The sequence below is a fragment of the Lepus europaeus genome, chromosome 9 (genome assembly GCF_033115175.1).
Source record: "Lepus europaeus isolate LE1 chromosome 9, mLepTim1.pri, whole genome shotgun sequence".
In the NCBI taxonomy this organism is placed as follows: Eukaryota; Metazoa; Chordata; class Mammalia; order Lagomorpha; family Leporidae; genus Lepus; species Lepus europaeus.
In genome coordinates this window covers 44,572,562-44,597,954 of record NC_084835.1, presented here as the reverse complement: position 1 = coordinate 44,597,954, position 25,393 = coordinate 44,572,562, and the positions used below count along the sequence as shown (strand labels likewise).

General features: G+C 39.0%; 1 protein-coding gene across 1 annotated transcript in view; it reads left to right on the top strand.

Annotated features, from left to right (window-relative positions):
• The window catches only part of MDFIC2 (MyoD family inhibitor domain containing 2), a 112,351-nt gene extending 96,604 nt beyond the window's left edge, over window positions 1–15,747 (top strand). Inside the window, exons 2-3 of the mRNA XM_062200200.1 lie at window positions 5,461–5,682; window positions 15,488–15,747. Of these exons, the coding sequence (XP_062056184.1) occupies window positions 5,461–5,682; window positions 15,488–15,747 (482 nt within the window). The remainder of the gene's footprint in view (window positions 1–5,460; window positions 5,683–15,487) is intronic.
• Window positions 15,748–25,393: the final 9,646 nt, after the last annotated feature.

Below are 25,393 nucleotides of genomic sequence, written 5' to 3'. Positions count from 1 at the left end.
TTGATCTGATTTCAACCACAGATAATTACAGCACTAAATTCTAAGCTAGAGTATAGTTTAAAGCCAAGGGAAAGTATAATTCACCATTATAGCTTAAAAAATGATGCATACATTTGAAGTACACACTCACTTGAAACATTTTGGTGTAGAACTAAAATTAAAATCACTATGCCTTAAAAGCTTTTCTAAAAATTTTCATATAGGCTTCTGGAGTTTACCACTCACAAGAAAACTTAGCAAGCTACATACTTTAAAAGGTAACTTGGCAATAGAATTGATAAAGTTAATTGAAAACAAGAGAATGGGAAAATATTCAGGTAATAATGACCACTAATTTGTGGGGGGTGGGGATTGGGAGGGTGGCTGAGAGTGAGAGAAAGCTTTTTATAAATGTATTTTGTTTTAACTTTAATATTTAATATAAACAGGAGAATATTCTGCAAAACAACATAGAGTATAAGATGTCTTGGACAGAGTTATCACTATGGTCAAGACTCATGATGACTGAAAGAGCCCAGAATTTGTGAGCACAGAGGATTAAACCTAAGTGATAGTGATAGAAATACAAAAGCAGACATGGGCTTCAGAGATACTTAGAAGGAATAAATAAGAATCAGATGGAGGGACGGGGGCAAGTCAAAGTGCAGTTTTAAGGCTAGGGAACTAGGAAAATAACAATATAATGAAGAGAAATTGAATGGTGAGTTCTCCAGAGTTACCCAGTGTGGGAAGAAAAATGAGGAGCTTAGAAGAAATAGGCAAAATAATTAACAGGATTTGGCTGGTAACCCAAATAAAATACTCAACAGTCAATCACAATTGTAAGACCACAGTTAGTGATGACAGTGGGCTCTTGAAGACAGCAACTATGTGTTACTCTCCTTTGAGGCACAGGACCGGGCATACAGTAGATGTTTACTAAATGTCTGAATGGCTGGATTGCTGCATAAAGATGTAGGAGCCAACCTCACAAAGGAACAATTAAGTTGTTAATGTTGACAAATATGACCTTCAGGGGTAGACTAGAAAGAAAAGAACTAAGAGGGCAAAATCTTAAGGAATAAAAATATTGAAGGAGATGGAGGAAGAAAGAGGCTGATAATAGAAACAAAGTAGGCTGGTTGGAGAATTAAATGAGAGACAGAGAAGAGAGGTTTGAGAGAGGACAAGAGGGAGAGACGAGTATGAGGAGGTGGAAAAAGGGGGAGAGAAATAGCAAAATTGAGGGAAGGAAAGGAAAACACAAGAACAGAATCAAAGAAGGCAGGAAAGAAGGGATGCTTCTTATTCCTAATTTGAATATTTACATCCATAGAGAATACATGAATGCAAAAATTACAAAGTCATATTTAGTGAACAAAAATGGAAATCATTAAAACATTAAAATATTTCCTTAATAACTTAAAGTAAATAAATTAATAGCTCCTGTCACATTGATTCATCTATTGCATGTGGGTACTCAATAAATGTTAATTGAATTAAATTAATAACATTTGCTCAATGGTAATAAAAAATTAATTAACTGTCTATCTTCGTGTTATTCAAGTTTATGCCCGTTGGTTCTTGCAATTACTTTTAGCCCAAACATGAATTTTCTATATCACTGACTTTCAAGATACACTTTAATTTTTTTCTAAGAAATATAGATGAGCTTCTAATTTTTGTCTTAATTTTGGTTTGTTTTTTTCTGTTAAAAATTATTTTCTCTAAGTTAATGTCAAGAACTATGTATAACATCTCAAATATAGTTTCACGAGTTCCTTACTTAATTCCAAAATAGTTTTTCTGCAGAAGATGTGATACCACTTTTTATGTGTGTCTCCTTTTAGCTTATGCTACTTTATAATACTTTGGATACAATGTCAAATAATGCTGTAAAAGAAGGAATCTGGGGAAATCACTGTTAGCATTCCGTCTATAAAAGATGGAAGATGTCAGTAACATTCACCCAAAAATTGTGACTCATTTCAGATGTCAGAATTCTTGTTGAACAGACTGGGTTCTGAAATGTGTGTATGTCAGATGATTTTTTAATGAGCAACAGATAGTTTCTACTGGGGAATGAAAAAATAAAAATATAAACAGAGATATAGAATTAAAATAACTTTATGAATGGCAGTTTAACTTCTCCATAAAATTCTCTCACCGCAAGCTTAGTGTGCTCCAAATGGTTGCTTAATGTAGCATACCACTTATATTCAAATGCTATACTTAAAATTGTCACAAAATTAAAAAGAGAATCATATACCACTTGGCTGTATACCGTATTTTCTGCATGTTCTTACATTCCAGTAACCTCTATCCAACTTTTTTGTTACTGAATTACTTTGTGCAAAAGCAATTTAAATTACATGAAGCCTGACTACGTGTGCTAATTTGAACTGATTGTTAATTAATTCTGTTAAGTAAATAGCTGCTGTAATCTCTATACTCATCAAGGTTTCGTTATCTATCAGCTCTTCTTAACCACTCTAATGTACAATGCAAAGCAGCTGTAACTGAACAGGCAGGATTCCCTGAGTGCGCAAGAAGGTAGTTTTGCTTTGCAAAGACTACTCAGGAAAAGGCAAGTCTATAAAACTAAATTATTTGCGAAGCCCAATTTGAGGTAGGTGACACATCAGAGGATTTAGGGTGAAGAGGATTTTGCTGATGTACACGCTCAGCAGTTAAGAAAGAGAGATACATGCTAAGAATAAAGCAGAGAAAATGTTGTACCATATGAAAGGACAAGAATAAGAGCAAAGCTTTTAAAATCCACCAGGCCAACATTTGAATCCTAGTTTTACCACTGACTAATGAGAGGGCCCTGAGAAACTTGCATAGATAAATTCTCGGGGGTGGGTATTTAGCACAGCGGTCAAGTAGCCTCTTGGGATCCCATATCAGAGTACCTGGGTTTGAGTTCTGGTTCAGTTGTCCATCTAGCATCCTACTAATGCACACCCTGGGAGACAGTAGGTGATGGTCCACATAGTTGGGCCCCTGTCATCCCTGTAGGTGACCTGGAGTGAGTTTCTGGCTCCTGAATTTGGCCTGGTCCAGCCTTGGCTATTGCAGGCATTTGCGTTGTCACCAGTGGATGGCAGATCTATGTCTGCCTTTCAAATAAATATATTTTAAAATAAATAAAGTCTTTAAGCCTTAAATAACCTCATTTATTTGTTAACTGAAGATACCAATTCTAACATTTCCCATTTGTTCAAGAAAGCTAGCAATATCTACTTCTAAGAGTCTCTGTGATACTTACATTCAGTGAGGCATTTCAATGATAACATGGAAACTTGCATAAAATACATGCACTATGTCTGTGAGGGGGTGAGCAGTGGGTGTATGATTTTTCCCCACAGGAAAATCTGGCAATATCTGCAAAAATTTTTGGTGGTCATCACTAAAGGAGACACATGCTATTAGCATCTAGTGTGTAGAGGGTGGGAATAATGCTAAACATTCTCCAGTAGCCCCATAACAAAATAAATAAATAAATAAATAAATAAATAAATAAATTACTTGCCCTAAAATAGTCATACTGTTTGTTAGCTCTAGTTTCAGTTAGGAGCCCTGGGAGAGCGAGCAGCTCATGACTGGTTTCTGAAAATCAATGAATGCACAAGTCAATTGGTAGTTCTGCCTCTTTCTCTGCCTCTCAAAAGTAGAAGAGCCCTAGGTTTCTCAAAACTGCATGTCAGAACCACCTGAGAAGCTTCAAAAATCTCCCCCAGGCATTGTGATTTACTAAAAAGTCTGCCGGGGAGGGAAGTGCCTAGACTTTTAAAAATTCCATTTTTTTATAAGATTTCTAAGATCTTTTCTGCAGAAATGTCTGAAAAACAGTGCCCTTAGAGGTAGGACCAGGTAGATATTCCCTCTGAACAAATAAAGCAACTTTGGAAAGCATTATAAAAATGGACATGGAAAGAATATATTTCTTGTTTGGAGCTCCCTAAGAATGGTGAAATTAACCAGGTTGCCAACTGTATTATTCATTTCAGTCACTCAATGAGCATTTTTGAATGAACTGGGCATTGAGTTAGCTATGGGAATGCAACTGACCAGAATGCGTCTTTACCACCTCCCGAAAGTACTGACCAGATCTGTTGCTTGTTTAGCTCTTAAGATGTCCCTGGGAATCAACCTGGTTGCATGTTTTAGAATGTCTTTTTCTATTAAATCTTTTTGATCCTAGGAGTCTGCTTAATGGGCATCGGTAAGTCACAAAAAACTGCACTGCCCCCCAGTCTGGTCCTCTATCTAATGTAATTTCATGGTATGCTTCTCTTTCATATCTTCTTCTGTACTACAATGGAAGCAGTTACTCCTTGACTAATCTGTGTGATACTACACCTGTCTTTGTTACTATTGTACCCCAAAGTCCAGCCCAATGCCTGTTAAAAAATAGACCACCCAATATTTCTTTGCTAGAAATTCGCTAGTAATAGTTCTGTGTGGTTACCTGGAAATAAAACATGTTCCCAAGAAGAACATCCCCCAAACCATATATACTAGCACCTGATTAGGGACCTAACAAAAATCCAGGCAGAGGAAGGATTGGCAACTGGGGTCATTGAGGGCAGAGTAGGAATGAGATTTCAAACTAATCATCCATCTCCACTATTCTTATACAGAGGAAGAATACTGGGTTTTGTAGAACGAAAGAAATAAAGCAACTTGATTGAAATCATGTAAATTAGTCTGCAGCAGTACCCAGTATTTAAGACTTCTGCCTCTTAGTTCCATAATATTCTATGATACCAGGTTGACAGCATACTCTTGAGAATTGGTGGCTCCATGTGAACCAATTCCTTGATTCTCTCTGCTCATCATTATGAAAAAAAAAATAGTATAAATGAGTGTGATAGGTGAAATTAAAATTAATGTGATAGATGAAACTTATAATGTGTACAAAATTTTATAACGTTTACACTCTATTCTTTTTTTTTTTTTTTTGACAGGCAGAGTGGACAGTGAGAGAGAGAGAGAGAGACAGAGAGAAAGGCCTACCTTTCCTGTTTGTTCACCCTCCAATGGCCACCGCAGCCGGCGCGCTGCAGCTGGCGCACCGCACTGATCCGAAGCCAGGAGCCAGGTGCTTCTCCTGGTCTCCCATGGGGTGCAGGACCCAAGCACTTGGGCCATCCTCCACTGCACTCCCTGGCCACAGCAGAGAGCTGGCCTGGAAGAGGGGCAACCGGGACAGAATCCAGCACCCCGACCGGGACTAGAACCTGGGGTGCTGGTGCCGCAGGTGGAGGATTAGCCTATTGAGCTGCGGCGCCGGCCATATACTCTATTCTTACTTGCACTCAAAATTATCCTGCTTATTAATGCTCCATTCTTTTTATTAAGACTTTATTCTTATAAAAGTCTAGAATGTCATTCTGCAAATGTCCATCCTTAGATCAGTAAGCCATGTACACTATAGTGGGTTTTTTCCTATGTGTGTTTTCTTTTTTCATCTAGATATGCAACTCACAAATGAAAGGCATGCAGACGAGAAACCCATTAATGCTATCGTTATAAATTCAGTATCCGAATTCAATATCACAGATGGACCAGCCAAGGAAACCCCCAATGAGAAAAAACTGTCAGAATCCAGCACATCACTGTCCTCCCTTGAAGAATGCCAAACGAAATTTTCCTACCTCCAAACTGATACTTCAGTTCATCACAGAGACACTGATGGTATGTTTCTCAGAATTCAACCCACCTCTAAATAAAGCTCCTCAGCCCCCAGCCTCTGTAAATTCATCACATATGCTGTTAGGAGAAAAAAAAAAAACCTCTTTATGAATATTAAGCAAGAAGACTTCAATTTGAAAACTCTGGTGAATGACACATGTCAAGGTCACTTTGCAGTTGTGAGGTGCTTGGCAGATTGTTTGCTCTCAAAGCTGGGAAGCAGAGGCAATGTGTTTTAAATAGCTACTATGGGGCATAATCATTTTCATTATGGGGCCATAAAATGGGTAAAGAAAAATGGCAATCTTATTTCCCTTCTTGACTATGGGACCACTCAGCCTGTGGCTCTAGGCAGAGAAGAGAAGGCACAGTGAATGGTATTAAAATTCCAGGAATATATAAATATAGGCACTATAAAGGTTCAAAATGCTTATAGTGGCAACTCTATGAAAAAGAGTTGGTCCTTGTACATAACATCACTCCCTATGCATTCTGATTAGTGCAAACCTAGACCAAACCATTCTTGTACATGGCATAAAAGGCATATTCTGTCCACAAAGCTATTTTCAAATTGACTTGGTACTAAATGATCAGCAGAGTCCAGTTCTACATCTGGATGCCACACTAAGACATATGGAATTTTACTCAGGTTAACTTTCAGTGACCTTTCCGGGAGTCATAAACCAATTAAGAATTGTGTAGTGTTCAGCATCTACATTTGCATTTAAAGAAATGCCTAGAGTTTCTCAAAGGAAAATATAATAGGATATTCTCTCTGGTTTAAATTTAAATTCATATTGACTTTTTGAAAAAAATTTAAATAAACTTTGTGCAATAACACCTTTGAAATCATAATGATGTAACTCCTGTCTTGAAGTTTATTAACTGTATAAAACCAGGCAAGTTCTGCTTGTTTGTTTGTTGGTCATCTCTGAATCTGAGTTTTTCAGTTACATAGTAGAGCTAGTAAGACATTGTGGGGATTTGGAATCAAACGAAATAATATAGCTAAAGCACCTAGTATAAAACTAGTCCATAATAAATACAGACTTTCAACTTTTAAAATGATTATAGTTTTAGAAAGTAATGAGAGGGAAGATTTCTAGTGCATGATATATATGTGGTATCTTGTGTATATGTTGTCATGAATGTTTCAGATCAGAAACTACAGACATGTTTGCTTGCAATTGCCAGGAGAGAAGGTGAATAGTGAAGTAAGCTGAAGAAGTAATAGTAGGGGTTGGTGAGGCCTGTGGCAAGGTAAACAGCACGTATTTCATCTAAAGATCTCTGCCTCTATTCAGCTCCAGCTGCCAGCTGCCAGAAGAAATGACCCAGGGTTGCCAGATCTTCAAGTTTATCATCAAAACCAGACTCCAGGAGTACTATATGAAATTCCAATCCTGTGATGATAACTAGTTATTTTTTTAAATGTCTATTTACTTGAAAAGCAGGGTGACACACACACAAACAGGGGAAGAGAGACAGAGAGAGAGAAAATATACCTTGATCTTCCATGGATAATTCATTCCCCAAATGTCTACAACAGCAGCCAGAGCTGGGAAAAGCCAAAGGTGGGAGCCCAGAACTCAATCTGGATGTCTCCCATGTGGGTGGTAGCGACCCAAACAGTTGATCCATCACCTGCTGCCTTCTAGGGTACACATTAGCAGGAAGCTAGATTGGAAGCAGAAAAGTCAGAATCGAAACCGGCACTCTGATGTGGTATGCAGACACCCCAACCTGCCACTTCACACTGTGCCACCATGCCTGCCTACATTATGAAGCCTGAGGCAGTCCCAACAACACATCCTGAGCCACTCTGACCTGGAGACTACCAGGTTATGAACTTGAATCCAGGATGATGCTCAATCACAGCTTTGGTAGAGGATAATGCTAATAAGGAAAAAGGCGAAGCAGGAGGATTCTCTGTAAAAGCCTTTTGATGCTAAAATGTGTTATTAGGTTGTACTAGGGATACACAGATGCTGCTCATCATGAATATCAGGCTAATGATTTCAAGGTTAGGAACTGCCATTATACATATCCACAGAATAAAATGCGGTGTCCTCTAGAATTACTCCAGTCTATCATATCAGGGATCCTGGAAGAAGGAGAAGTGCCAAACCAATTAGCATGAAACCTGAACCATTGCACTCTCAGGCAAGGGCCAAAATAACTACCCCATTAAAATGGCAGCTGACACTCAAGAACATTATGCAGGGACTGGCATTGTGGCATAGCCAATCAAACTGCTGCCTGGGATGCCAGCATCCAATATTAAAATTCAATTTGGGCCCAGGCTGCTCTGCTTCTTATCCAGCTCCCTGCAAACACACCTGTGATGGCCCAAGTGCCTGGACATCTGCCACCCATGTTGGAGACCTGGATGGAGTTCCAGGCTCCTGGCTTTGGCCTTGTCAGACTTGGCTGATGTGGCCATTTAAGGAGTGAGCCAGTGTATGGAAGATCTCTCTTTCTCTTTTCCTTGTTTCTCTCTCTCTCTCTCTCTCTCTCTCTCCCTCCCTCTCTCTCTCATTTTCAAATAAATAAATTTTTTAAAAATAATATTATGCAGAAAAATAACAAATTGTGGGGCGGCACTACGGCTCACTTGGCAAATCCTCCGCCTGTGGCGTCAGTACCCCAGGTTCTAGTCCTGGTCAGGGCACCGTGTTCTGTCCCAGTTGCTCCTCTTCCAGTCCAGCTCTCTGCTGTGGCCTGGGAGTGCTGTGGAGGATGGCCCAGGTCCTTGGGCCCTGCACCCCCATGGGAGATCAGGAGGAAGCACCTGGCTCATGGCTTCAGATTGATGCAGCATGCCGGCCGTAGCGGCCATTTTGGGGGGTGAACCAACAGAAAAGGAAAACCTTTCTCTCTGTCTCTGTCTCTGTCTCTCTCTCTCTCACTCTCTCTCTCTCTCTCACTGTCTTAACTCTGCCTGTCAAAAACAAAAACAAAAAGAAAAACAAAAGCAAATTGTGCTGAATACAAAAGACCAAAGGAGATTCATGAGGTTAATTCAGTTAGACTATTTTCTGAAGGACTGGATTAAGACCAGTATGACCCAAGAAATTCAAGTTTTAAGCTGATGGCATAGGTAACAGTCCTGTGAAAAATTGTCCCAGCGAGGTAAGAGCATTTGATACCAGTGATAAAAGAAAAAGTAAAAACCCAAACTAAGATTCACAAATAGTGATAAGAAATTCTCATTATCCCAAACAGCAAACATCAAGGAAATCAAGAGTTAAGTCAGACTCACTCCATTTTTGAGAATTTTTTGATAGTAATTAATTTAAGAATGCAGAAATTGAGATCTGGGGTCATTGTTCGTACTGAGATAAATACAGAAATATCTTTCAGGAACAGCAGGGAAAACAGAAGGGAAAAGAGAAGATTGCATCCACTTTCATGTAGTTTGTGGTTAATTTATTTTCAAATGTATAAATGAGTGCATAGGAATGGATGCTTAATTGCTAATATCTATTATTTATATACATTGCCCCACTTAAAACAGAATGAAAAAGCCTCACACATGCAGATTTTGTAAAATGTGTTACATCCATTAGCACAGTTCATGGTGTGTGCTCTGATGGGAATTTAAAAGGATCTTTACTGCACATCACACACTATGTGCTGCAACATTACTTTATTATTAAATTGTGGTTCATCGTGTGTGGTCCTTTTCCTGAATAAAATGGAAAAAGTCCAGAGAGCTATCTGTGTCCGTGCTCCTGTTTCTACATTCTTTTGATTGCAAAAGTATCCCTGTGCATAAGAAAATCAGGGATACACATGATATTAGAAAACAGGTCCCTTAAAAATAATCTTGAGAATATCTAATTGACGTATAATTTTGAATTCAAGACTTCTCATCCAGGTGGAAGAGGAAAATCATAAATACAAGATACCTCAAAAGAATAGTCTTAATTACACCATGGACTACTGAATAAAATGATTACATTTTCTACACTGTAAATTTCATACAATTAAATGCGGTGGTGTCACCTTATAAAATGTTTCAATTTTATAATTATTTCAGTTCATTTGCTCAGAAAAAAACATAAGCACAAATTTACTAAGTATCACCCAAATCTAGTCATTCTAGTTCTAAAGAACTGACTTGAATGTTAGTTGTGCTTGTCTGAACTTAAATAGATCTTGACATATTTAAGTAGCTATTAAAATTGATAACATCAGGGATGATACCCCAGCTAAAGAAAGGCATTCAGTCACACTTTATTTATTCCCATTCTACATTACAAATTTTTTAAAAATCTTAATTTGGGGGGAGTGGGAACCAATTTCTATACTTTTGGGCCAAAAACTTTGAGTAATCAGTGGAAGCCATTGTATCATGAATTTCATTATGATGTCCCATTCTCTGTGACAGCACATGAACGTGTTACTGGTTCAATTTGCCACTCTTTTTTTTTTTTATCTTACTTTGTTTTAGGGAAGAATGAACAGATATTTTTTTTAATCCCTGGTCACTTCTAGAAGAACTATATTCTTGCTACTTTGGATAGTGATCCCTAAAGTAGCAAGGTATATCTATCTGGAGTTGAGAAATGTTTCAGGAACTGCAGTTTACTATCAAAGCTGACTTTTGTCCCTCCCTCCTGCTTATTGTGGACATCAGGGTAGCAATGCTGAAAACTGAGAGGGGAATTTCAGGGAGCACAGAACAATGACCATGAGGTTGATACCAGGTATGTTTGTGGAACCTCCTTGCATTGTTACCTTTTCTATTATAATTACACATAATCCTTTCTAATGAGTCAGATTCTCCCTCTTAATTAGCCAACCCCGGTTGTGCACTCAGCATCTCTGGAAGCTGCATTAGTTCTTCAGTGCCATTAAGGTATCGCTCACATATTACAGTTTCAGTGTCACCTACCCCAGAGGTGCAGAAAGGAAATGGCTTCTTGCTCACAGCCAAATACCACTTTTGGCTGTGTGTCCTGCAGGTCTCCAATCTATTTTAAACCTTCTTGATTCCAGGTTTAAGAAGTGGGAAAGCCAGTTGGGCTCTCTGACAGCAGTGATTAGAGCCTGTGTCAGGATGCCAGGTGGTTCAAGAGAGGAGATTTACTATCCAAAGTATTAGAAGAGCTGAATAAACAATCCATTGAAGAGTGAGGCAACCTACAAATTAGCAACAATAGGAAGGCTCTAGCACCTCATCACTTTATCCCTCCAGACCACCAGAGGACTGCTAGTACTGACATGAGCTTGTAGACCACTAGTTACGAACCATTATTAGATAGACAATTAGTAATTGGAATTAGCAAGGGCCACAGACAGAAGGCTTTTCAGAGAACGGTAAAACCCAGAAAATATGACTGCCTTAGACATCAACCAAATCAGAGAGAGCAAAGGAGAAACACCCTGAGTTGTCTCTTCCTTCCATCCTCCTATTTCATGTTGCTGCCTCCAATTGGCCAAATCCTGTCAGAAGCCACTAAGGGAACATGGAGAATGTACTTTGTCAACCTTGATAAAACACAGCAGAGAAGGAGAGGAGTAGGGACTGGATAAGAAAGCAAGCCATTCACACGCAGGCAGTGTCCTGCATCATGCTCAAAACTACAGAAAGCTGGAGAGTGTTATGGAGGGCTGGCCACAGTTCAGAGCTTTGAGAACACAGTCTAGGACAAAACTGTAGCCACACAACTTCAGGGGGTGGGAGGATAGAAGATGGTGGGAGCTGCTTGCCTTTTAAACTCTCCTGAGCCAGTTTCCTCATCTATTAAGGGGGTACAAGTAATACTGACTCCATTTCATTTTGAGTTTTATTTCGTGAAATGCACAGAAAATATGGAAGACTGCTGAATGGCTTTAGGTGAAACAGGACCCAAATAACAATGAGATAGACAGCATGCATTTTGGATCAGAAAAAATTACATGTGAATCCAGCTCTACTACCATGCAATTGGAAGGACCTAGGACAATGATAACCTCTGAATATTAGTCCTTTCATCTAAAAAATTGGTTCCAAAATACTTAGCTTACCTCCTGAAATTATTCACAGAGTTATTCATTTAAATAGAGAAATGGCTGTCCTGTTCCTATAACTTATTTTTTTTAAAAAAGATTCATTTATTTTATTGAAAGGCAGTGTGACAGAGAGATATGTTCCATCCACTGGTTCACTCCCCAAATGGTACAGTGGCTGAAACTGAGCCAATCCGAAGCCAGGAGCTTCTTCTGTGTCTCCCATCTTTCACTGCCTTCCCAAGCACATTAGCAGGGAGCTGGATTGGAAGTGGAGCAGCTGGGACTCGAACTGGCATCCATATGGGATGCCAGCGCTGCAGGCAGAGGCTTTACCTTTTACACCACAGTGCAGGCCCCATCCTATAATCTATAGTCTAGTAAGAGGAGAAACTAATTAACCACGTAGTTCAGTGCAATACTGTGGTCATTGCTATGAAGGAAAAATAACACAGAACTCTGTGAGGGCTTCAGCAAGGAAATGATTTAGAGGGAAGCTGTCTTCAACTAAAGTCTAAAGATCTGAATAAGAGTTGGGTAAAGAAAGCTAGGAGGTAAGGGTGTGCAATACAAGCAGGAGGCACAGCAAGTACACATACCATGAGCTAGATGTACCATACATACTGAGATTTAGCCAATGTAGCTGGAATACAGTGAGTAAGGAATAAAATAGATACAGAAGTCAAAGAAAAAGGCAGAAACCTATTCACACAGGGGCTTGCTGGCTATGGCAAAGATCTGGGCCATCACAAGTCAGTTGTTCTACTTTAGGACTTAAGATATCACAGGAACTGATGAATTTGAAGTAGGCTCCTGAGGAAGCACAGCATCCTAGCCAGAAAGCTACTGAAGTTGACCTGTTTGGGACTGATGGTGGCCAGATCCAAGATGGTAGCCCTGAATGTGGTTAGAGGCTTATGGGCTGCAACACAAATGAGGTAGACTCAGCGGAACTTGCTGATGAATTAGAAGGGGAGGGTATGATTGATGAAGAAAAGGGTTTCCCAGTTTCTGCCAAATTTATCTTGGTGTTCAGGAGAGAAAAACTGAAAGAGGGACAGTCATATAGGCTGGAGAAAGAGAAAGATCTAAAATGCAATATGGCCTTGGTGAGCGAGACATTTTAAAGACATTGCAGACGAGACATGACGTAGACATGTGGATAAGGGCATCCTCTTTTGGATGTGTTGGAAGAAAGGGTGCTCATCATGGGATGTGGGTTTGAATATCACATTTATTAAACATTAAAGTCCCAGGAAGTATTGCAGATGAAGGAAAATAAACTCATTCAGGAGAAAGGAAGTCCAACACTCTTCAAACAGTTGCAAGTTTTCCCCTGAACTGCTTATGTTACTCTTATGCAAACAAAAATTGGCCATATGCAAAACAGTTTTGCCTGCTCATGTAGAATTATTTAACATGCCTTTTAGGAAAAGTGTGGAACACACTTGAAAGTTCGGAAAAATCTGTTTTCAATTCATTAAGGTTACCGTGTTTTTCTTGGGCAAGAAGCTCTGTCTTTTATAACCAAATAAAAAGGGCTGACTTAGTAACAGAAAAAAATGGGCTCTATTCTCAAGTGCAAAATTGGGAGGTGGAAGGAAACCAATGCCAATTTGGCCAAAGGATTAGGCCAAGACTCTTTTTGGTAAATAAAACGTATAGCATACATCAAAAGTGGCAGCCTCCAGTGCCAAACTGTGGTGGCACCAGGAGCAATTCAATCAAATAGTTATTTGCCCTCAGGCAATTACAAGGCCATTTTACAAACAGGTTGCTCATGCCTTGATAGAAAAACCAGTGTCAATCCTTACAGTCCCCTTGCAGCCTTCCCTTCTTACCTTCAAACCAAAGGTTCAGCCTTGCATGTGTAAAGGACAGGATCCCGTGGGGTCATTCTCATCTGGTCATAAGCCTGAGTAAGTCTCTTGAGCACCAGCACAAGGGATCATGAAGTTTTTGCTTAGAATATTTTCCATGTGAACTTGTTGTCAGGGTGAGCCATGGTAGCAGTCTTGGTATTGGTAAAGCTCAATGTGATTCTATCCCCTGCATCTTTGATCACCAACACACTCTCTTTGGAAAAGCAGAGGTGAAATAAAATCTATGTACTATTACTAACTTACTCCTGAATTTTTGTGGGTGGCTTGTGGTGACTTAAAAGATATGAGTGAGTTTGCCATATGCTAGAAGCTGGCTGTAAGTGAATAAAAATATACCAAGTCTGGCAAAGAGATGAATTTGTACACCATAGAGGTATTATGGAGTATGCTGCCTGCACTATAAATTCTGAGTAATGGCCACAGCACCTGCAACAATATCTGGCAATTAAAGTAGTCATAAAAGAAATGATATGGTTCTTTACCACCATCTTATTGGGAAGAAATATGGGAGGGAGGAACAGGGGAGGAAGATTTCTATTGACCTTATTCAGGGCTCATTACAGAGCTGTATATAGTGTTTTCATAAGAGATTGAAGCAGGTTTCTTTAAAATATTGGTTCTTTCTCCATGTTTGCCCTTCTTTTAAAAACTAACAAATATATGGACAACAAAAGAAAAGAAATTTCCTGGAAAATGCCATAAGAAGTAAATGAATGGGGCTCAAAGAGCAGCTGGACTATCGCATATGACAGACAGCAAAATCTCCTCCGTGTGTTTATACAGTCTCCACTAGCTGAACTCTGAAAACCAAAACGTTCGCCACATTCTTACTGGAAGAAATCAGGTCCTTATGAAAGTCAAACTTTAATCGGTTGATAGTCTCATCTGGAGAGAAAATTTTTTAACAATTCACACTGGAATGTTACTTTCAATCTTCTACAATCTTCAGATTGTTGACTTTAATCCATTAGATGACATATCATATGAACACTTAACCCTTTCACAAAACAATCACACATTTCTTGGACTTTTTTTTAACTTGAAAAGAAAAGTTATAATTTTAACAAGAGAACTGCTACATCTTCTAACTAATTCCCTTTATGGAAACAAAAAAATACAATAATCTATAACTCATCACAGCTGTTTGGCTAGAATTACCAATTACCTTCAATGCCTTAGAGATACTTTCCAGATTTTTACAAGTCTGCATAGTAAATTTTTAAACCAATTTTCTTAAAGAGGACTGATAAGATTTAAAACCTTTTAGGCATATGATGACGTATTTCACTTAAACAACTTGAATATAAAATCAAGGCTTTGCATAACTGGAGGAAAACGGAGACAGAGATTAAAAATAAAACACAACCCAAAAAGCTGTGATTATTTTAAAAAGCATTTATATTAAGTTTTGAAATGTGCTTTTCGCTTGCATTTGAATATGGGTGTGGCGGATTTATGGGAATCCATGTCGAACAAATAACAAAGCCTGGTGACGAGAAACAGGACATTTGTACAGTTTCTCCTTGTCCCTAACTAATTGCTCCTGAAGCTCCCTGCATTTGGGGAGGCCCTGCTGCTTTTCAGACAGTTGCAAGATTTCCAGATAAGCTGATAATTATGTGGCTTCCCAGCACCTCTGCAGGCAGAGTAAATAAAGGAGTTTAGAAAAGTGACAGCACTTTAAATAACCAGATTATGTAGAATCAATAGGAAATGCTCAGGAAGTTAATAAAGCAATTACTTAAGTAGAGTGAGTACTGGCATGGGGGTGGGGGAGCTTGAGAGACTAGTGGTGTACATTACCCCTAATGTGGATAATCAATTAAGAGTTGGCTGCAAAGTTATCAGGTGTACCTCCACACATGCCTCTCCTTCATAGATGCCCCTCTATGTGCCACTATTAATTTTCTTTCTTCTTATTTAAACAGAGGAGTGTGCCTCCCTGATCCTCACCTGTCTGTTTTGCCAGTTTTGGGACTGTCTCCTGATGCTCCCCGATACGTGCGAAACAGTGTGTACCAACTTGTGCTGCCCCTCTCACAGGTACCACCCCACTTCGGATGAAAACCACTCTCGGAATGATTGTAACTGCAACTGTGACATGGACTGCAGCCTTTTTGAATCTTGCCACGAGACCAGCGACTGTTTGGAGCTGGCCATGGAGATTTCAGAAATCTGCTACCGCTAGTGCAGCAAGGTACCCACATTCCCACAGTCCTTTGGGCCACAGTGGGGAACTCCATTACAACAAGACTGTGATTTCCATGTGCTGAAATGCAAGGACCATACACATTTCTTGGATGCTTTAGGCCATTTTATTCTGCACCTGTCTGGGAAAGCTAGTATTGTCAACTCAGTGGTCGTATTCCAAATTTCACAACCGCATGGCTCACTGAAAAATAAGATTCTTGATCACATGTGATGAACAAATCTTAAATACCTCTTAAATGTCATAGGTACAAGATGTTGCTAGACTATAAAATAGCATGCTAAACAACTCGATGTTACTCCACTCATCAGCTTGCACCATGGATTCAACCTCATTCACAAATTCAGGACAAATTAGTGCATTCTTTCAGAACTGACATATATTAGCTCATCTTTCTAATGGACTCATGCATAAACATTATGCATTGTTGGTTATTATTAATAATGTATTGTATAACATCATTTTGTAATTAAAAATTTATTTATACAGTCTCTTAAAATTCACTTATATGTACAGTTTAGGTAGGAAAGGGAATTAAATGAATTAGAAACCATGTTCCTGTAATTACAACAGATGTCTCTGAAACATCTCCAGTGAATTTTGAATGTGGTATATACTTCAAGAGAGTACTGATTCTAGACCACATTACTATATACCTATTACTATATATCTTAACAGGTTATGCATATTCTTAATTTGTTACAGAAAGGCTCTTCTTTATTCTAATAAGCATAAGGGGGAATTATCTGCAAGTTTCAAGAAAATGGTCTCTGATAATCAATTCTTCACTTCCCTCTTTTCTGTATGTCAAATACAATAAGCAACAGGATATTAAAAATAGATTCAGTTCACTTTACCAAACTATCATTTGTACAGGCACCCAAAAGAAAAACACATGCCAGTACTTATTCAGCACTGAGTTTCCTAATACAGCCCGCGTTTCAGAAAGTTTATTGTTTTTTTATGGATAACTGAAGTAATTCATAATTATGATGAGCACTTCTTTATACAAATTATTTTTTGTAGTTTTAATATAAACTGGAAAGTGATTTTCAACTCAAACAATACAAACACTTTGTGGGCAAGTCACATTTAGTTTGAAGTTACATTGAATCTTCTTTACTTGTGGCAGGCATGTTTCTACAGTTGCTAGGCAAATACACTGCTCATTAATTTGTGCATATATATTCCCATGGAGATAGCTTGATGTATTTACTGAATATTTAAAAAGCTTAATGTATCAATAACCAAGCAAAAAACAGAAAACTGAAATGGAAAGTTGACAGAAATTTTATGATTTAGGAAAACTACCAGAAAAAAAGTCCAAAATACCTTTTTTTCCCTGACAGGTAATTTTAGGCAAAAGCAGTATTGTTTTAAATCTGTGGTAAACTAGCACGTTTCTAACCTGCAATAAATTCCCAAACATCAAAAACTGTTAATCTTCAAAACAATATTTTTGAGCTGCCCCTAAAAGGTATTTAACTGTTCTTGACTTGTTCTTGATAGCAAAGTGCATTCATGGTTAATGCCAGCTCCACTCCTGCTTCACCGCTGTGCTACTCACAAACCACAGAGCATGAGACTGCCCCCTGCCTACTATAAAACACTTCATTCTCTCCGCTTCTCAGAAGCTCAGAGGTAGCTCAACACTCTAGGCACAGAACTTGTAGATCATTAAAAAATAAATAAACAGTGGGTTCTTAGAACAGGAAGAGAATCTAGGGTTCTTCTTAGCCAACATTCTCATATTTCTTAAGAGAAAAAGGCAGCCCTAAGAAATGACTCAGCCAAGACCACAGAGTGAGTTAATGGCAGTGTCAGGAACTCCAACTCAGGGTCTAATTTTCTGAGCACATTGCACTATTCCATGGTTCCTCATTTCTCAGTCCAGCTGATAACAGTGATTAAACTGTTAACAACTGTTAAAACAGTAGCTCATCAATAGTTTCAACCTTGAACCTCCTCAGTGCTTCCTCCACTCCCTAACCACCCTGAACCTCTCCAAGCATCCACCCTTCTATTCGGTCTAGTGTCTAAAGGAGGAACATAAAGGTCTGCAAGCAGGGTCTCCACAATGCTATTCCAGTAACAAGGAACCTGGTGTCACTGGTCAGGCTGTGCCATATTCATGTTAAATATTTTGACCATTATCCCCTTATTCTTTCTAACCTACCAAACCGCAAATTATGTAACAATCACTCATTTCAAATGTGAATTGAATTCTTGTGAATTAGACACATTAACATTGCCAAGTCTTATTTTATAATGTGGTCAGAATTCTACATCTTTCTGTCGTCTTGTTTTCTACGGTTTGTTAACTTGTTCCTCACTTTCAGAATTCACTGTGCTATAACAGAAAGGACTGGTTACACAAAGTATGAAATTTCTTTTCTTTATAATCAATAATAAAATATTGTCCTTCTTTGCAAACATGAATGGCTGTCTCAATTGAATTCTTACACAATAAAACACACATCTGGGAAAATACAATTGAAGAAGAGATCAAAAAGGGATGTGGTTATTGATTAAACACAAATATCAGAATCTGATAAGGTTCAGCTATCTTCTGCAATGGTGAAACACTATGATTACAAATAAAGATAACGTTCTTTAACGTGGGCTGTTAAGGGACAGAGTATTCTGACTTAAGGAAGCACACTAGGATAAAAGAGAATTGAGAATAATACAGCTTTTATAGAGAACAGAGATTTTTTTCCCCCACCAATATGACCATAGTGTTACATTGTCATTGCTTTGCTCAATGGATTTTTGTAAAACCATTGCTTCTCTAAAAGCCAACAAAATATGGAAAGCAATGAAGAAACAAGGTTAAATTTCACTTGCTAATGAAATTTTCCCACTACATAAGCTGATAGGCCTACAAAATTAATTATCAATGCTGGATAATCAAAGTTAATAGAGCGAAAGTTACTTCAGTTTTTTCCAAGGCAGTAAGAAAACATATTCAGGCAGAAAAACTTTACAAATAGGAAACATCCTGTGAGGGCACATCAGCATTTCTTTCAAGGATCAATGCATAGGTGGAAAACATTTCAAGCACAGCATTTATCACCCAATGCCTATGAGTTTCTCTGTTTACAATATACAAGAAAAGAATAATCTGTATACTTGTAAAACAGTTTAACTACAGGAGTTTCACTCATCAAATACTAACTTCTCTTACACTGTACAAACTGATGTAAAATGTAAATATTTTTGTTTAATTGCTGGGTATCCTTTGAAGAAGAGATCTGAGTAAAAACACTGATGCACACAGCTTTGTTTAAGCTGTATAAAAAGGTAAAGTTAAATAGAGGGGTGAATGGTACCCTGGTGATCATAACCAACATGAGACTGAATTTATATTACTGGGTTCCTCAAGCACAGGTCTAGTCAGCATCTCACATGACAAGAAAGGAGCCCAGAATGTAAGAAGAGGATGAGGAATAGAGGTAGGTGTGGGTATAGGAGCTGCATCATTATTTGGATAAAAGTGCCACCTTCTGGCCTACCACCTTCATATACGATACAGTCCTGCTTTTATACAGGATTTTTTTTTTTTTTTTTTTACCTGTAAATCTGTAATTCTCAACTAGGGACAACTGCCTATATCCTCTTTCCCAGTTGGCAATGTCTGGAAATATGATTGGTTGTCAAGTGGAGGGGAGGTGACTACTATCTGCATCTGGTGGGCAAAGGCCAAGAATATTGCTAAATATACTCCCCCAAGAAAGAAATATCCAACGTCAACAGTGTCAAGGTTGCCAACCTGTGCACTGATACCTTTCTAAGTAGTCTCAATAAATCATCACCAAATTTACTTTTAAAAAAGCTGTTGAAAACAGACTTGTCAAATAAAATACAGGATGCCCAGTTAACTTCGAATTTTAGAAAGACAACAGATAATATTTTACTACAGGCATGTCACAACTGTACTACACAAGATTTACTTTTACTACCAAAATGATTCCTTATCTAAGATTCAGATACAACTGGATGTCCTGTATTTCCATGAGTTAAATATGGAAATCTTACTTAAAAAGACTAAATTTTGAGAAGAGTTCCAGGGAAATAATGATCTTTCAGCTCACTCACAGTCTCCAAAGGAGGAAGAGTGCTTTAGCTCTCTGGTCAGGGGCTAGCACCATCACTGGGCCACATTTTACAATTCATTGTACTTCAAGACTTGTTGGGGGAGTCTAGGTTAAAGATCAGCTTTGCAAAGCATTTCCTTCCTGCTTCAAGTTCACACAGGGCCATCTCCTTGGACCAAGCTAGTCATGTCTCTTGCTCTATGCTTCAATCTCCCTCAGCCACTGAGGTGGACCCTTAGCCAAGGGCTACCTTTATTCAAGGAGTAGGAAGTATAAGTCCTCATGTAAGCCTTGTGGTTTAAATAACACTTTTTTTTTTATTTGAGAGTCACAGAGAGAGAGAGAGAGAGAGAGAGACAGAGAGAAAGGTCTTGCTTCTGTTGGTTGATTCCCCAAATGGCCGCCACTGCCGGCGCTGCACCGATTCGAAGCCAGGAACCAGGTGCTTCCTCCTGGTCTCCCATGGGGGTGCAGGGCCCAAGCACTTGGGCCATCCTCCATTGCACTCCCCGGGCCACAGCAGAGAGCTGGACTGGAAGAGTAGAAACCAGGACTAGAACCCAGCACCCATATGGGATGCCGGCGCCACAGGCGGAGGATTAACTGAGTGAGCCATGGTGCTGGCCCCTAAATCACACTTTCAGGATCATGCCTTGCAAGTGTTTTTCCCTTAACTAGCTATTTTCCTTTCCATATAGTGCTGTCTGTTGGTATTCCATCATGAAAAGAGGTTAGTGAGAGGGCGGACAGTCATGAATTGTACTATCATCAACTAAAACCCACCATGAACTTTTAGAATACAGTTAGGAGTAGATGAGAGGGCTTGAGTGTTCCCTTCCCTGCATTATGCTTATGATCATTTATTTATGTTTTACAGATGAGATAAAACAATGCATGGAAAATATTAATGGTTTTATATACATCATCATATTCCCTAAACAAGTCTATGAAATAGGTGCTAATACTTCCATTGTTCTTGTAGAAACAGAGGCTATAAGAACTAAGTAACTGGCCTATAGTCGCACAGCAAATAAGTAATTATCACAAAATCTGAGCCCAGGTCTGTTAATTACAAAGCTCATGCTTTTAATCACTAAACCTGAAAGTTAAAATTAATGAAACATTATCAGACCAAGATAAAGTCCAAGTATTCAGTTTTAAAGCAATCAGAAAAATATGCCTATATTCAAAGAAAAACATTCACTTATAGTAAATGTTTTAAAGTTGTTATCCTGTGGAATGATTAGAATTTGGAACATCTTCAAAATGCTTTTAAGACATGTATCCAATAAGTAATAAATGCAAAGTCAATGTATTGCAATTTAATCCTTATGTCAGTAGCTTTGCCTGATTCTTCTATGGTTACAAAGACTTACCTTTTAGCATTCCATTTTAGCAAAGCAACTTTGATCTCTGCTTCCAGAAAGCCCATTGTGCACACAGCACCCAGACCAGCCCCTCATTAGCATTCCACCAGAGGGTTCTAGGAGCATGAATGATTTTTAATCAGTCAACAACACTACGGTCAACCAAATGCATTCCGATACTTAGACCTTTTATCTCAAAAGCTGTGCAGAATCCAAGGTCACAGCAACCTCTTTTATGGTTTATTGTTCCTCAAATGTACTTAGAGTGAATTTACAAAGCCACAACTTATTTTGTGGATACAGAGCTTTCGTTAGGTTCAGCACTCCCCAACATACTCTGTTTCCTCTTTCAGCACTTTCTGCCTATGATTCCTCATTTAATAATAGTAAGTTCCCGTAAATTTTTATAAATAAAATAAGAATATTGAACAAAATTCTCTCACTAGCTATGCTACTGATCATTTGTCATTGAGGCTTTTCAGAGAGCTGAGTTAACATTTCATATCACTGTTGTGTAGCTTTACAATTCTGGATGCAGGTGCTGGCAATCAGGAAGGAAAGCAAGAAGCCAGGAAGGTGCCAGGGTCACCACCCTGCCATCATTACAATCATATGATTGCCAAAGAGAGGATGGAAGTAACCCACATGGATCATAAAGTTAAGTCTGTGGAACTGTGTCCTGGGAGGTGAGGTGGAAATAGGGTTCTTTTTTTCTTATTTTTTGACAGGCAGAGTGGACAGTGAGAGAGACAGAGAGAAAGGTCTTCCTTTTGCCATTGGTTCACCCTCCAATGGCCGCCGCTGCAGGAGTGCTGCGGCCGGTGCACCGAGCTGATCCGATGGCAGGAGCCAGCTGCTTCTCCTGGTCTCCCATGCAGTGCAAAGTCCAAGCACTTGGGCCATCCTCCACTGCACTCCCGGGCCACAGCAGAGAGCTGGCCTGGAAGAGGGGCAACCGGGACAGAATCGGTGCCCTGACCGGGACTAGAACCCAGTGTGCTGGCGCCGCAAGGCGGAGGATTAGCCTATTGAGCCGCAGCGCCGGCCGAAATAGGGTTCTAAAGGTTGTAAAAAGGCCTAACATATCCACATACAATGTTTAACTTTTTGCTCACTTTCTTGATGGCTTTCACTGTAATCAAGAAAATTCATGAATTTGTAGTTTCAACCTACGAGATATGTTTTTTATAGTAGTGTATCAGAAATTATTTTGAGGGCCCAGTGTTGTGGCATAGTGGGTAAAGCCGCCACCTGCAACACTGGCATCCCATATGGGCATCCCATATGAGCAGTGTCCCAGCTGCTCCACTTCTGATCCAGCTCCCTGCTAATGGCCTGGGAAAAAACAATGGAAGATGTTCAAGTGCTTTGGCTACTGTCACCTGTGTAGGAGACCTGAAAGAAGCTCCCTGGCTCCTGTCTTCGGCCATCTGGGAAGTGTATCAGCGGATGGAACATATATCTCTTTTGCTCTCTTTCTCTGTCTGTCTCTCTCTACTCCCCCCCCCCCCCATAGCTCTGACTTTCAAACAAATAAGTAAGTCTTTAAAAAAAAAAGTAGTCCTTTAAAAAGAAAAAGGAAATGATTTTGAGAATACCCATGCAACACCCAAAATCATACAGCATCCTACCAATGGTACCCACATATTTGGTGAAGTGCAACACTAAGTCAAATCAAAGCAACAATGAGAATAATTAGATGACCAATGAGAAGGCAACTGCCCAACTTCAGGTAAGACCCCGTGAGGCCATGGTTAAGATGGTGGTTATGAAATAAGTTTACAACTTACAGAGGATCAAATGAAAAGCCACTAAGGAGTGGCCGGGGTTACATGATTAAAGTGGCAAAGGAAGTATATGGGTCATGCAGCAATGTGTGGGACAAATTAAAGCAAGGGAACTGGAGGCTGAGAAAGGAGCAGTTGCAATAAGCCATGGGGTGATGAAAGCTTGAAATAGGATGGTGACAGGGAAAACAGGAGGGAAGAGATGGATGGGAAAAAAATTAGAAAAGGACCATTAGTCCTCTCTCAAACTCTTTTTATTTTAAGACTCAAATATTCCCTACTGTCTAACACATATATGAGTCATGAAGCCATTATTTTCATTAGGGAAGAAACTGGTTGGGGAGGGGTGAGTTCTATTCCAAGTAGAAAGTCAAGGTATATTTTTAGCTACATTAAGCCAGCCTTCTGCTGCTCTGCACACTGATGTAATTCCAACATAAAACATAATCTATAATATTCCAGGGGAACAAATCCAATTCTTGGTCATATAAATTTTCATATAAGTCCATCACAATTCATTCCCAAAACATCTCATTCTCTTTGAAAGCTGGAGCTGCAGCCAGTGATCAAAAAGAGTAGTTTAAAATTGCTCTGGAATTTCCAGAGATGCTAAATCTAACCTGCCTGCGGTGCAGGACCAATCCCCCAAACTTTAAATCAGAGGTAAAGCATTTTATGTTTTAAAAGATACATTCCTCAAAGTTTATCATGCTGTATTAAAGTCAAATGTGAGTTATTACTTACCAAATCTGGAGCTGATGTCTCTCCTTGATTACCCTAGGTAGGCGAGAATAAGTATCTTCCAACCAACATATTTTTTACCTTTTCATCTGCCTCTTGCTATTTACAATAGAGTGAAAAATAATAGCCAAGGAGTGACTTTGCTGAGCTGGACGAAGTGCAAATCCCATCTGACTATACTCTAAATTGTATTCCAGGCCCCTGGCAAGTTCTACCACATGGAGAAGAATAAAGGAAGCTGACTTATCTATAGCTGGATTGGTCCTGAAGGAATAATCAGTGAAAACTCATCTGCTTAACTTTCAACACATTAGCATCAGCTTAGAACCTAATATATATACACTATGATTGGTCATACCTGAAATTTACATCTCTCTACCCTCATTGAGGCTCTCAGCATGAAGGAGACAGCTATGCCAAGACCATGCTGCCCTGTGAAACTCTAGAATATGCAAAAATTTTACAATTAATACAATTTTAAAGAAAAATCCCTGTGAATTCTTCTGGTTTTATCAGTTGCAATCACAACAATTTTTAGTAATTTAAGATTGCTCCTAGGAGCAAGGGAGTAAGGGAATGGAGGCCATCCTTCAGTTTAAAGCTATTTTAGAGGGGCTATACTTATCTGCAGCTAGAGGGAGAATATTACCCAGGCGATCTGAATCAGAGAAGTGTGCTATAGGTTCACAGCTCCAAGCAGCCACTGTTCTGGTCTTGGAGGTATGTGGGCCATCAGGAGACTCCCATTTCAGAATGCCCTGTTATAATTCCTAAAAAGGTTTTATGATAGCCATGTAACAAACAGGAAGGCATATATGGGTTCAAATCCTGCCACCACCAATTACTAGCTAAATGCTTTGGGTTAGTAACTTAAACTTCTCTGAGCCTCACCATTCCTCATTGACAAAATACAGTTAATAACATCTACCCTATTGTGAGACCTTAGTGTAGTGCCAGTAAATACAGTATACTCACTAAATTCCAGTTGTAATAATTATTAGTATCATCACCGAGTTCATTTGTTTTCATAATACATAAAGGTATCAATGCTTTATTTCTATAATATCCCACATTCTCTTTTAACATTATTTATATATTTAAAAGGCAAAGTTAGACAAAGAAGGTTCATATCCATAGGGCTGGGCCACAGATCGAAGCCTGGTCTCCCATGTGGCTGGCACACATCCAAGTATGTGGGCCATCATCTGCTGCCTTCCTAAGAACATTAGCAGGAAGTTGTATTGGAAGCTGAGGAGCTGGGACTCAACCAGCCCTCAAATATGGGATGTGGGCATCCCAAATGGTAGCTTAATCCTCTGAGTCACAGTGTATAATTATATTCCAAATCATTACAATGTAACATCCCATAATGATTTTTGAGATTTATTCCATATACAACCCTTTCATTATTCCTGGTTAATTCTCCAGAAAATGAGCACTTCTAATTCCCATAGCTCTTTATTTTTTCCAAAGCTATATGTATCTCTCCTGAGACAAAGACACCCCTTGTTACAGCTGTAGGTGATTATGATAAGCACTTACTATGTGCCAAGCACTGCATGATCAGCCATTAATGCATTATCTCTTTGAATTGCCTCAACAAATTCTGAGAAAGGTGTTTTGATCCCCATTT